The sequence below is a fragment of the Pygoscelis adeliae genome, unplaced genomic scaffold (genome assembly GCF_000699105.1).
Source record: "Pygoscelis adeliae isolate BGI_AS28 unplaced genomic scaffold, ASM69910v1 Scaffold156, whole genome shotgun sequence".
Lineage (NCBI taxonomy): Eukaryota > Metazoa > Chordata > Aves > Sphenisciformes > Spheniscidae > Pygoscelis > Pygoscelis adeliae.
In genome coordinates, this window is record NW_008825016.1 from 4726489 (window position 1) to 4740796 (window position 14308).

General features: G+C 43.7%; 1 protein-coding gene across 1 annotated transcript in view; it reads left to right on the plus strand.

Moving 5' to 3' along the window:
• The first annotated feature begins 11821 nt into the window (after positions 1–11821).
• The window catches only part of GRTP1 (growth hormone regulated TBC protein 1), a 42929-nt gene continuing 40442 nt past the window's right edge, over positions 11822–14308 (plus strand). Inside the window, exons 1-2 of the mRNA XM_009326306.1 lie at positions 11822–11872; positions 13701–13774. Coding sequence (XP_009324581.1) covers positions 11822–11872; positions 13701–13774 — 125 coding nt within the window. The remainder of the gene's footprint in view (positions 11873–13700; positions 13775–14308) is intronic.

The following is a 14308-nucleotide window of genomic DNA, read 5'->3' on the forward strand; positions in this document are numbered from 1 at the left end:
TTGATTCCCCCCCCCCCAATACAGTAAGTCTTCTGATGTCAAAAGAATCAGCTTCTTTCTATGCCTTGCTTCTCCATCTGCATAATGGGAATGAATGACTTCTCCCCTCACCTTGGTGCCTGTCTTTGTATATGTGATATACATGTTCTTTGGGCCATGACAGCCTGCAACAAGTGTATGTATGCGGAGGTACCTATCTGACTGCAACTAAGAGCTCACCTGAAGTTTCCAGGCAATGTGAAATCTTAGACTGAAGATTACATTTATTATTTTCTATTAACTTCAGTCCCTCATTTTCAGAATTCACCTGGAAGCAGACATGCGGCACAGGCACAACCTCTGGGTGCTCCCTTTCAAACAAGCTAACACTGAGGCTTAGTTTTGTACTAAAAAATTGGTTCACTGACTTTTTTAAGTATCTTTTTAAAATAAGTGGCCACTGCTCTCCAATGTACACCACTAGCGCCCAACTCTAGGCAAACAGAAACGCAAAATCAGGTCTTTCTTTATGCTTTCTCCTTTAGAAACTGAGGTTTAAATGAAAAATCAGCTGTTTGCAAATCTCAGGGGCTAAACTACAATGAGATAATTGTCCACTTCCCAGTTCAGCTTCACTTCTGAAGGCTGCGAGATCATGATAGCCTCTGTGAAGATCATTAAAATTTCTCTTTGAGTGCGCTGTGACTGATGAAGGATTGTAAGAGCGTATTAAGTCAACCAGCAGCGACAGGACCCCGAAGCTTTGACAGGTTTGCTGGGCAGCCCCTTCCCTGGTGGCTGCCCTCCTTGTAAACCTACGGCAGCGGAGCAGCTTCCTCCACGGCAGAAGTTCCAGGTGGGACAAGAGCACTACCAAACCTCTGATAAGAGCCGGAGGAGGCCATAGCAGGCAGGCTTGGATCTTGCCCACAGTTGCTAGGACCAGTGGGGCCAAATGCGCAGTGAGTTATGGGCAGGAGGCATAGCAGTAACAAGGCCCTGCTGCTTCTCATTAGCGTGCCGCATGATGGTATTTAGGACACTGTTTACAGGGTTGGCAAAGGCAGGGCTGCAGATTTTCTGGTTCCTCTGTGGTGCTTACAAACCCTTCTGTTGCTGGGGGAGCTGGTCTACATGTGTTTTCCTTTCAGCAGCTTTGAGGTAGCTTTTATTCAAAATGGGGTGAAACTGAGGTTGCCTCAGTTTCCTCTTGGTTTTTTTTTAAGGGCTGAATGGCAACAATACTATAAAAATGAAACATTTTCTTTTGGTTTTGACTTTTTACTGTTAATTGGATGCAACTGTGATTCGTGAGCACTACAACAAGACAGCCACTGAAATAAGGTAACTTTTCTCCTTAAATTTATTTCAAATAGAAAAACGAATTCCAATAATGTTCCTCCAGCCTGACAAGAAAGCTCAAGCTTCCTGAAACACCGTGTTTTAGTATCTTTACAAAATAAAACATGTTCTCATGGAGAAAAAAATATGCTTAAGAAACAGTATCTTCCAATCAAAACCACGTTTCATGGGGAAACCGTTGCTGATTTTTAGTAGCAGGGGGAGGGTGTTAAGGCCTGGGCTGGGAAGCCAAAGGGGGTGGGAGCCCTGCAGCGTGCTCTCTCCTTGCAGCTGAGGCACTGACCAGGAATGAGGAGACCGCTAGCAAGGATAGAAGCAGCCTGCTGCAGAAGAACATCAAGTCTATTTTTTTTACATTTTTTAAACAATCCACTTGGATAGGATTAAGCTCCAGAGGAGGATACTCTAAACTTCTTTGGGACAACACCCAAAGGGCAATTGCCTTTTGCTAACTGGTGCATAAAAGAAGAGGAAATCCTAAGACCACCATAAGCAAGGTGTCCCTGAGCTTGGGGGACTGTTTTGTTCCCCGGTCCTTCTGAGTGGTCTTGCTGGCCTGCAGATGGCGAGTTTGCCATTTGGAGATGGGGAAAAGCCCTGCATCCTTAAGGGAATCTGGAAAACAAATACCGTGTGAAGATGATAGCTGAGAGTTAACTCTTCACCCTCCCTAATGCCTCTCCCATAATGCTTAATTTTGTGTGCGTGACCAGCTGTTTACTAGGCATGAGGATATTGCCCTGAAGATGGTAATATCAGTACTTTGGCTGAAAAATAAACATTATTATTTGCAATGGAAATAGGGAACTTCATCACCCACTTCAGCAGCAGCCACAGTCCACAGCACAAAATCATTAAGATTGCTCTACCAGGAGGTGAAGCAAAGGTATATGATGATCATGTTATCATTTTCTTGTCCCCCCTATGGTCTTTAGTAATACACTGACATGAATTAAGAGATACCCATATTGACTGACTCCAAAGGTCCCACAGCAAGATCCAAGACTCAAGCAATGACTTGCAGCGTTACTGATCTCTGCGCCACCATGAGCCAAATTCCCCCAGAAGGTAAAAAATTTTGAGGCTGGGCCCCACTGAATCATCACATACTTTTACAAAAATACGTTCTCCATATCTGTTTTTCAAAATCCATGTCTGCATTTTAAACTCACCTGGACTCCTTCACCAATTCACTAAAGTAAAAATATGAATACTTCACAAAAGTAGAAACATGAACTTGAAAAGAGTACTTTTAATAGACACAAGAATGCATGTTTTTCCCTGACTGCCCACATGGAAACTCCGCTAAGCTCATCCTGTGACACACACATTTCCTGTTGCTGGCTTCCCTCTCTTCCTTTCCACTTTCCTACCTTTCCCCTTACATTTCTGTCCTGTCCAAGGGCTACAAAATGAGGCTGGAATGTGAATCATGTGTTTCCAAGAAACATAGAGAACTTGCTCGTGTGTGTCAAATTTCCCATTTATTTTTCACTAAAGATTTCTGAGCCCTCCTGAGAGCCGCATGAGGAGGAATGTCTTTCCAACATGCAGCTGCTCATTAATTCCTGGGAAAACCCCTAAAACAAACAGAGTTTTCAGTACTGTAGTAATCTCTCCATTCTGAAGCTTCACTGTTACTTTGTTAAAGAAAGTACTCACAGCCATTCAAAAAAACATTTTCAATGCCCTATTTTGATCAGCTACACAAATGCACACACATAATGCATTCTGGCTGCAAATCTCAGATTTGGTGACAATTTGCTGCCCAAATAACTAAAATATTGGGGGGAGGGGGGGGGATTTTTCCACCCCTCCCGTTCGCCAGTGCGATACCCATTCCTCCCTGGATAGCCTGGGACTTTCCCTCTGCCACCACCCCAGCTGCAGGAAGAGCCCTGGGGGGAGGAAGGCAGGGTCCTCTGCGTCTTGGACCCCTGGACAGCACAAGGGACAGGCAGCTGCTGCTGCTGCCGGGACTGCTACAAAGCAGGTAGCAGCACCCCCTCTGACATTTCCAGCATTGCAGGAGGATGTTATCTCAGCTATTGGACCATAAATGCACTGCAAACAAGCCAGGCCTGTTATATTTGCACCAGGGCTGAGCTCTGCCATTTTGTTCGTCTCTACAAGCTGCAAGACCAGATCATCTGCGTGCTGTAACGCAGCACTGATTCAAAACCTCATGCAAACACCAGCCTCCCCTTGCTCTGCCACCGCCACTACTGTCCCCCACTCGCCCACAGGGAATGGGTGGGTTTTGCAAGAGCCTGGACACATGTGTGAATGTATTCGCCCATGGCTCTTCCTCTGCACACCCAGCGCTGCAGGGCTGCAGCCGTGACTGGAGCTGTCTCAGTGCTGCCGCAGGGATGCTCTCTGAGCCGGCAAGCAGCTGTGGAGCACAGAAGAGGGTGGAGGTTTCCTACAGTACCAGGAAAGGAGAAATGCACAGCAAAAGCTGAGTGGTAATAAAGAAGAAAACTTCTTGATTTATGCTCAGAAGAGCATGTTGCTGGCAAAGAGCAGCACTTAGTAGCTCATCACTCCAGCAACCCACAGACTCTACTTCATTTCTAGGTCTTAATAGCTTGTCTTTGACCCCACAACAGTTTGTGGGCCATGTGGGCAGAGCTAAGGGGAGCAGAGGCAATACCTCACTAGCATATTTCACTAGCCTGGGGGCATTCCCTTTGCATGCACAGCATTTTTTGGCTGAAAAAAACCTAGCATTTTTGGCTAACTAAACCTCCTTGCCTTGCTGCAAGACTCTCTATGCCATTACCTTTGCCTTTCCCAATGCACACAGGGCTTCCAGGCTCAGCTGAGAGTGAAGTTGCTACAGGGTCTTAGGAGTACCGTAACACTGGGGTCTTAAAGCCCCATTACCACTTGGCACAGAACATCCTTTTATATCTTACAGGGTGGAAATCATTCGACTGCTGCCCCAGATTACTGCTGACAAAAATAATCCCAGGGTTTGCTGTCACTTAGATGACGCGGTGGTGCAGGCCTGAGAGGAAGACTGCACCTCTTGCAATCCCTCTCCAGCAAGAGCACTGGCTCCCTCCATCCCACACAAATCATTTTGGAGGGCCCCCACCCAGACTTCTGCAAAGTTCTGCCACTTCAGGGCAAAGGGTTTTGATGTCGTGTCTGCAGTGGGCTCAGTAGCTGCGCTGAGCACAAACCAACAACAAAGTGGCTCTGCCTATCTGGACCCCCTGCGTTTTGTAGGATCTAGCTCTTTCTTTCCGTTTTCCAGACTTGAAAAGGTCTGGCGGGTGCTTTGCTGAGATCAACAATCAAATCCTCCACGATTTGCTTCAAGGCCCTTTTGATATTCCCCAATAGCATTTGCACAGTGATTTCTTCGGCTGCTTTTCTGCTGCAGGCGTAGATCAAAGTGCTCTCTCTGACTCCCCGCTGCTTGCCATTCAACTTGCATTCCCCAGCCACCACAGCTAGTCGGAAGCTTTTTTTAACAAGGCTGCTTTATCACTTATGAATATTATCATTCAGCACTGCGAGTAGATCTGCGAGCGAACAGCTTGCTAATAGTAAATGGTGATAAGAAAGCCACCCTTGGCAAAGGCAGAAGGAATATTGCCCTGCGACAGCTCCCTTATTCTGGGCCAGCCCAGGACGCCCCTCTGACAGCCAAACGTGGGTTTATACGGCAAACGTGTTTACATGTCCCCTGCTAGGGATTACAGGCATCTTGCTCTCTGCTGTTCTCGGGATTAAGTAATGAGGGAGACAAGTTTCTTGGTAGGGATTGCCTTGCTTCCCAAAACATTAGAAGCACCACAGAATAGCTATAAAAAGAAGGCAATAGGAAAATATGGTAACCATCCATAACACACAAAAAATGAGAGTTTTGTAGAAAAGCCATTCACTCCGTTAAATAGTGAGAACTAAAGGCTGTGAAATTACTCTCTGGAGGTGAAAGGCAACTGATCAGAATTCAGGTAATTAAACCACTTTCACTCCACACTTTAAAGCACAAACTTACCTCCTAGGACTGCCTTGGAATATTCCAGTAGGGGATACTCATGAGGAAGCGGTGCTCTCACTGGTGTCTTTGTGCTACACCTTCTTACCCTCCTCTATCAGATTTAAACATCAATAATTGTAATTTCTCACCCATCCTGGGCAGTCAGATCCCGTACCCAGTTGAACTGGCCCACCCTAATGCCCCCTGAGCCACCCTTCCCCTTGCACTCCACACACGCTTGCTCTTGGGTTGGCTTCATATCACTCATTTATCTCAGGCTAATTTTGCCCGTGGAAACCTCTCAGGCCCTACATTGTAAGTCCTTTGTTCCACACAGTTTTATTTTAAAAAATGGCAACCCAGAGGGGAAGAGAGGTAAAAGAGAAGCATAATTCAATCTGATGGAAACAAAAAGAATGAATGACTTAATGCCTACTTGGCAAAAACATGCTTTAGCTAAATCCTGAGAGCTGCACACGATGTCGCTGGCTCTAGGAACGTGATTGTCTCTGCTGGCAGTCATTAGTGTTGTTGGTATGTACAACAGGTCCTCTAAAAATAGCCATGTTCAAATGAGAGCTGCAAAAACCCTGATGCAGTGATTGTCTGTGGTGTTCTGCTTCATCTCTTCTCACACTTATCAAAGACGGATTTTGCCTCACCTTCTTCTAAACTATTTTTACCCATCCTTAATAGTACAGACCATCAACTCGATTACTGTATTGAAGTACATACGTTCGGGGAGGAGATCCCAGACGCCTTTGGTCGACATAGGTTTTTAGTTTAATTAAAGGTAAGTGCTAAAACACAAGTGGCAAGATATGCATTTCGCACGTCCTTATTATCAACATTTCAGCATTCACAGCTTTGCTCTTTGCAATCATCTGCAGCAAATTTCTCAAATATTATTTGATGTTACTCCACTGGTTTTGAAAAGTGTTTAGCGAGAAACGTTAAATGCAGGCCAGACCCAAACATCTGAAGATAGCTCTGTGGGTCAGGGAAGTGCAAGTCGCAACAGCCAGTTACGCACAGGAGGATGTATTTACAAAAGATACTGCAGGGTGCTTGAGCGGAAAATCGGACCATTGAAAAGCTAAAACCAGCCATCGATTCTCACGTAAGTGTTACCTAATCATTATTTCTTCCCAGAAAACAGTCCGTCAGAGCTGTCTCTTGTTTCATTACAAGTATCCCCTTTGTGAGGACTCTTGACAGCAACTGTGAGGTTTTTGAGTACTGTTTATTATCACGCCATAAGCTTGACTGCAAGGATCAGCGTTAGCCTTCTCCCCTGGGAATATGAATGGTATTGCCAGGGACGCACTATCTACTGCTGTGGGAAATACACCACCTTGATAATCTGGCATTTGTTTCATACTAGAAACTACACTGTGAACACTAACCACCCCTTGTAGTAACCACACATCAGTACTCTAAAATGCAGCCACTGCCATCAAAAGAGCCACCGGTGTTTTTCCACACAGAGCAAGTCCCAGTCACGCTGACGAATACTGCACTTTGAAAGGCTGCGTCCTCCCTAGAAGAGGACTTCCAAGAGTCGCCTTTGTGGAAACTCTCTCTTTTTTCTTTTCTGAAGCACTGGGTGGGTCTGAGGAAGTTCTCAGGAGGTTGTCCATCTTTCTGGTATCTGACCATTCGATTCTCAGCTTGCATATAGGTGCTAGACTTGCAACTTTGCTGTGAGCTATATTTGATCCTGTGATGTGCAGGGGGAAAACTCCACGGTGTTCTGTGCAATATCCAATGCACCAGCATTTTCTCTACTGGATGGAAGGCTGAACTTGCTTTGTCTCTACTTGCAGCTCCTTCATGTTTGCTTTCCCTGACTACTTAAATGTGAAGTAAAACTGTGGCTGTACCTTCACATTTAAGACCTGGCCTGCTTTAACGTATAGCCCCCAGCCTCTATTTTTTTTGTAACACAAGCAAAGAAATGCCATGTGAGAGATAGAACAGCCACGTGTAATATATTTTGTGAGAGCCAGCTGGTTCCTTCAGGCAGAGACTGGATATTTCTGGCTAGAAGGAGTGCTAGAGCTTCCCAGCAGCATTTCTCCCGGCTCAGCAATCCTGTGTTGAGCCTTGGGGGGCTCCAAGCCTTGGGTGGGCTTCAGAGCTGGGCACTGGAGAGAAAAATCACCTTTTTTGGGTGAAGGTCTGAGTGAGAGTTTTGCACACTGGAGAAGAATCACCTCCTCTCCTTGAGTGATTCGTATGCTCTCTGGTCCCGTACTGCCACGGCTGTTTGAACCCCGGGGACTGGGACAGGCTGAAACAAAGGACTGAAAATGATTAAGAGAGGCATGATGAACACTCAACCCCTTCCCCCCCATCCCGGTGACTTCTGTGGGATTGAATCTCAGCTTTCTTTGCTGTAAGTTGTTTCATTTACACAAACTAATCTGTTGCACACATATAAAGAACCATTAAATACTCAAAGTCTGTAATTCTCAGCAAATTTTATACAGGGCATTTATGCTGCCATCAAAATGCAAAAAGCTATGTCTGAGAGATATTTCCAGAACAGCATAGTTAAGAGAATTGCAGCTGGTATTACTTATAGATTCATTCTTTGGAAGGCAAAATGGTTTCATCACATGTAGATATCATGGGCTAAATTGTAACCGAGTGGGGCAGAGCATCAGGGCCCCTACAAGGCATGTCCACAGCAGGCAAAACTGTAATGGTCTAACATCAATTCTAAGTATTACGTACGTATTTCAGCAGATATTGATTTGCATCTACATAGGGATTATGGCTATGGTCAATTTTCCATCAACATCTAATAAGAAGATGCTTGCACTTTTGCAACCATGTGAAAAAATGACTTTGCATAGATCAGGAAAGATCATAATTATTATAAAGCTTACTTGACTGTGTTTGGAGGTTTATCAATTGCTCATGGAGGACTGGTGGTGATGAGATGTCATGTAAAAGGAAATTATTATAAAAATAATCCATCGGAGTTTCTGAAGAGAAAATTCTTGAAAAATAAGTTGTTGAGAAATACGAAAATACAGAACTAGAAGGTACCTGTTGCAGAAGAAATACAAATGTGCAGCACTGTCATATACAGTGATTGCTATGGCTTACTGGATAATAACGGCAAATCAAGTTGTATAAATTTCTCAGTCGAAAAAAAATTTGGTGTATGGTAGACATGTGAGCTACACTTTCAATGGAAAAAAGAATCAAACAGCTGGCTGAGAACATGTTATTTTTGTAACCACTTACGCAGCAAACCATGGAAATACCAAAATGTTGCTGACAGTTTTCAGTGCTATACATCCCTCCTCAATTTGATTTCTTTAAGGCAGGAAAGAACAGTGTCAGCAATACCTGAAATAAAAAAAATGAAATTTAAATTAAATAATTGCAATTTTTACAATGTATCAGCTAGTGATACATTGTAAACATTAGTTTTTGGGAGACATTGGTGTTTGGGAGACATTTATCTGCAAATTAACACGAAATGAAAATTGAATGTGTCCTCCAGTATTAGTCATGTGATATAATTTGTAGCCTGACAAAGTAAGCAGAGAGAAGTCATAATTTGATCCTAGATGTTGCAATCAAAGTTTCTTACCTTTCAAAGGAATTTAAAAATAACATGATACTTCAGCCGATACCTTGATTACATGTAAATACTGAGGCATATCTGTACAGATGGTTGTTGTGATAACCCTGCAGTTGAAAGAAGCTTCAGCCGCTCTTGCTGTCAAACCCAAGTTTGGGTTTTCACAAAACTTCTTATTTTTCTTTCAGCCTGTGAGTTTGAAAAATGCGTAAGGAATAAACATGCAGAAAGCTACAGTGAAGAACGACCTCCTTGGGAGCCCGTTAACTTTGCAGAGTTCAACGCTCCAAAGCTGGGAACTTACAGAAAGGGAATTTGCTGATCTGACCTAAACTCGGTGCCCTTGTACCTATGCATTATGAAATAGTATTTAATTACAGAAATTTAAGATTATCTGTGCTCCTGGAAAACTCCTGCCTTATTCCATGTGAAGAATGGATGTCTCCTCCTGAATGGGTAGTTATACCTTCTTCTTTTCACACCAAACTGTCATTACTTTAAGGATTTTTTTCCTTAATGTGTGATCTTTAGAGAAACCCTTAACTGCATAGGGACAATTAAGTAAAATAGATGTTATTCACAGCTAACACTATGTATTTACATGCAATGATTGTATTTAAATACCTGTAATGATAACTCTGCCTGCTCCTTATGGAATACGATATGGCTCGAGATGATTGAAATGAGAATCCTTGCAGGACTCCTAACACAGAAGCAATTGAAGGCCAGGAGAAGGTTTGCCTTCACTTTTCCCTACCAGGCCCAAATGTAAAATCATAGTAGACAGCCAGAGAACATCCAGGTTAAACCCCATCCCTGATCAGTAGATCTTGAAGCTGCTGGATTTGCTAGGCATGATACCTTCACAAATAGGGACAACAAAGAAAAAGGGGATGTGAGAAGTAAGAAGTTAATATTCTCCAATCTTGTCTGTCATCTTTCCCTGCAAAATTTCAAAGTTCAGTTATAAGCCTTGCACTCATGTAGCCAGGAAAGTAAACATCATCAGCATGAATTTAAAGTGCTTTCGGCATACCCCTCATGATAATTCAAGTAGATAAGGAAAAACAAAAACAAAAACAACAAAACAACAAAACAAAGCCATTTAGAAAATACTTCATTTTGTCTGTTGAAAAAATAAACGTTTTACAAAGTTGCAGCCTGACCTACGCTAGATTCATCGAGTAATTAGCCGCTATGAACCTCTCTTTTGGTTTACTCAATTCCACACCTGTGGGTTACTGGTCTGTGATAGCTACTGACCTTTTTCTAAGGACATCTTTGTCTTAGGAACCCTTCCTGCTAATAATGTTCAAGTATTTTTCCCATATCACTGCTGACATATAATTTTGCCATGTTTTTCACTACCATATCATTTCTCTTTGCCTGCTGTTTCCAGCATTGTCACTTACAGCCTTGAGCCTTCTTTTCTGACGCAGCTGAAGGATGGCAGCTGAGTGCAAAGACCTTTCTGCAGAGATTTCCATGGGTAATGTTGATTCTCCAGGCGGCTGCAGTGGTATGCAGCAAGCTCTAGAGCTCCTTTTTATAGTTGCTCATATCAGTATGCTTTGACTCCTGGGGCCACAGTCATACTGAGAGTAATCAAAATACTGGCACTTCCCAGACTACACGTGGGTCTGTAACTTGTCCTACCAGCTAATAACCTTCATAGACATGGAGCTGTGAAGCCTTCAGGGAATAGAGGAAATTAATTTTTTTAAATATGTGTCTGTCCTTGCTATGCAGTCTGTTCTAAAGTTCAGTGACTGCTGTTGGAATCATTCACGTGAACAGGTTTAATCAGGCCTGCAGACTACAATTATGTAAGCATGATGCAATTTTCTGGGACAAAAATATGGAGCAAGTTCAGCATTTCATTATCTGTCCAGAGCCTCAATCCATACATAGGCGAAGGTTCACTAAACTTGGTAGGTAGCTGGTTGTAACAGGAACCAAAGGTGTCTGGATGTGATGGTGGCATTCCTTAACCTCGTTAGCTGGATGAGTTGTCTAGTTCTGGGGCACATTGTGCCTAGGTTAGCATGTAGACTTGCAGTGATTAAAATACATCTATATATACACATATGTTTACTTCTTACTGGATATTTCTATACTGCCAAATCTGCTTAATCTAAACTGTTTTCCCCAAGTATGGGGTAGCAGATTTTTGTCAGGTCATGGGAAAGTAGCTCAAGCCAAATGGATTCAGAGCAGAGCTCCAACAAAGCAGGGTATGCTTGCGTGGAGTGGTTTACTAAGTACAGACACAAAGACGAGTGGCTGTATGACAAACCACACAAGCTAGGGAAGCCACGTATGCTGTGGGAATTTCATCGCTTACTTGGGATACTACAACACCCAGTCACTAGCAAGAATTATCTTTTTATCTCTTCTCCAATGCTGCTGCATTCACATTTTCTAAACAGGGGCTATTAACCATTTTGTGAGCTGTTAGGGTTTTTTTAAAACTTACTGTCTGGATCTGGAAAAGCAGAGCTGCTAGCTTTGCTGGGAATGGTGTTTCTCACAGGTATTTCTCAATGAACAGACTCACCCGTGCTGTCTTAAATAGTAGGCATGCTATATCCACACACACCTTCTATATCCACACACACCTTATCCCTTTCTTCATCCTATTGCACTTTTCTTCCCCCTAACAATTTCTTTTCATTGACCTCCCTGCAGCCAGCGAAAAGAGCCTTGGGCAAGAAAAATGACACATTTATGATACACAAAACAATAAAAATATTTCTTCCATTCTTGGACGGATAAAGAATCCTTATGGCCCCCACATGCAGCCAAGGAAATACTTCCAGGCTCAGACGTTATCAAAGGTTTTCTCCTGATGCTCCTTCCCCAGTTCTGGCCTAAAAGTAACAATGGGCTTGGGGGTGGTATGTGAGGAGCTACACCACGTTTCAGGGCTGCCGGTACGCCAAGCACACGTGGCGTAGTGCACATTTCACAGCTCTGGGAAGCCTAAAGCCATCCCAGACTAATTCCTGACAAGGCTGAAAATTTTGCTGCTATTGTTATTTAACAACAACTGCTCTGCAAACACAAGCAGGGAAGCCTTCCTCACTAAAATACAGGGTATAAGAGAAGCAAAGCTTTGAATGCCTCAGCCTGTGAAACACTTGCCTGCTGTCTTCATCTGCCTTTGCAGGGAACACATCTAAATGCCTACCCTTAAAGGGAAGTCACTATTTTAAGGACTTACTCTGGCAGCAGTGGGATGGGAATTTCTACCAAACACATTCACCATAACGTAAAAACTTCAGGGATAAGGTTCAGATGCAAAAGGGGGGGGGGAGGGAAGTTACATAAGGTACATTTCCCTTGTGCCAGGTGGTAGGTAGGAAGGCTGTGAGCTTCAACCGTCTGAACGTCATCTAAGTCTGCCCTCCTGCACTCTGCCGCTGCCACCAACTCCTTCAGAAGTAAAGGATCAGAAGTAAATAGTATCCTTTTCTGCCGATCACAACACCAAGCACATGCGGTTTTCAGATTCGAGGGTTTATGCACCGGTTTCTTTGAATGCCTTTAAAAGCAGCACGATATAATCTGCCCAGAAGAGAGCAGCATTGATACCCTGTGAAGGACATCCGAGGTATTATCTATTGCCAGACAGTAGGCTGGTTCATATTATCAGCCACAATATGGGGATGCAATTATTGTTACAAATTAGCACTGAAATTTAGGAATTATTTCTATTAATCGATTAACATTCTAAGCAGCTTCCTTACCAGGAGTTATGTCAAGTTTCTAAATAGGAGCCTTTGTGTGAAATAGGCATAAATCTGAGTGAATGACAAAGTTACTATGCTTGTATTAGAGCAACAGAAACTGTATATAACATTTAAGGCTTGCTGTCAGTAAAAATGCACCGTGGTATACACAAGGCTACCCTTGATGCACTGCAGATGTTCCCTTAATTAATCACAGAAACAATCTGTTGTTTGCAGGGATCTTTAGACGGATCCATTTTAAAAGGAACATGCACCAAAGAGCCTGACCTTGCCAGGTGAAGTATAACCCTGTTACCAAACAAGCCTGTGGCTTCAGGATTCAGGAGAAGGGGGTATTCTGCCTAACTGAGGCTTCCTTCTCCTCTTCGGTGGGACAGCATCACCTCCTTCTATTCACAGCTCTGCCAAGGATTTTCTATGCGACTTTGACCAAGTCACTGGGGCAGAGCTGTTTGCAGAGCGTGCCTCTGCCTACGCTCCGCCAAGGCAACGCTGGCAGGATGTCAAAGCAGAGGCTTGGCGCAGGCACCGGCCGGCTCTCCCCGGGGTGGTTTGTAATCAGGTTCCAGTCCTGCCAGTACCCGAGTGTGTTCGTGACGCTGCACAGTAATTTGAGCGGGACCACCCTCCTGCAAGAGAAGCCCTACGCCCGCTGAAGCACAGAATTTTCCCACAAAAAAAAACAACCCTATGTTTTGCTGAACAATCACGAACTTTTAAAACCCTGTGATGGCAGTTAAACCAAGTACAAATCTCTATTTTTCCCTGCCATTGGAGCCAAACTACTTCCACATTTCTGTGTGGGTGACTGCCTTTGATCCCACAGAGAGGAGGTAGCTTTCTCGAGGAGTGTGCCGGGAGGGAACAACTGTTGATCTCCCTTGTGAAATCCCATCTGTTGTCTTCAGCAACTCTTACTCTCTGGCTGAACGAGATAGTGTTTCTCCGGCAGTAGCTGTAATTTTCCAAGCACTTTGCTGGGTGCAAAGTCAGAACTTGATTCAAAAAGGACAAGCGGGGATATAACTTCGCTCTCTCCCTTCTGTTAGGCAGTCTGTTACGAATTAGGCTGCTGGCAGTCAGGTAGGGCAGAGTCTGTGTGGGTTTTGGGGTTTGTGCGACACCTCCGAAGACAAAGAGCCACGTGCTAATGTTAGAGGCGGGTTCCGGAAATGGGGAAGCCTTTTGGGGTCTTATTTTGGGTATTATTACTCCACGTTTTTGACAACCTACCATTTATTATTTAAATCATATTTAAATGACTGTTAGTTTATGGTGGAAACTAAGTCAGCAGAAGCTAAAGTTGGTAATATTTCAATGTAACAAAGCATTGACTTTAATGAATTATTTGGGGAAATTAAAAGGAAGAGTGCGAGGACTTGGGGGGGATACATGCCCAAACCAGCCATGTGAACTTAAATACTAATACAACCACCTCTTCTCGTCAGTCATGGGGAAATTCCTTTGGTTTGAAGGGCCATACCCGAAGCCACTCTCACCCTATGTTAGTGAGACATTTCCCTTGCACTAAAATATTTTAATATTTTCCAAGATGTGCCAGACATGTGAAATACGCAAATCTAAAGCAGTATCAGAAGAGATCAACGTCTGTTTGCC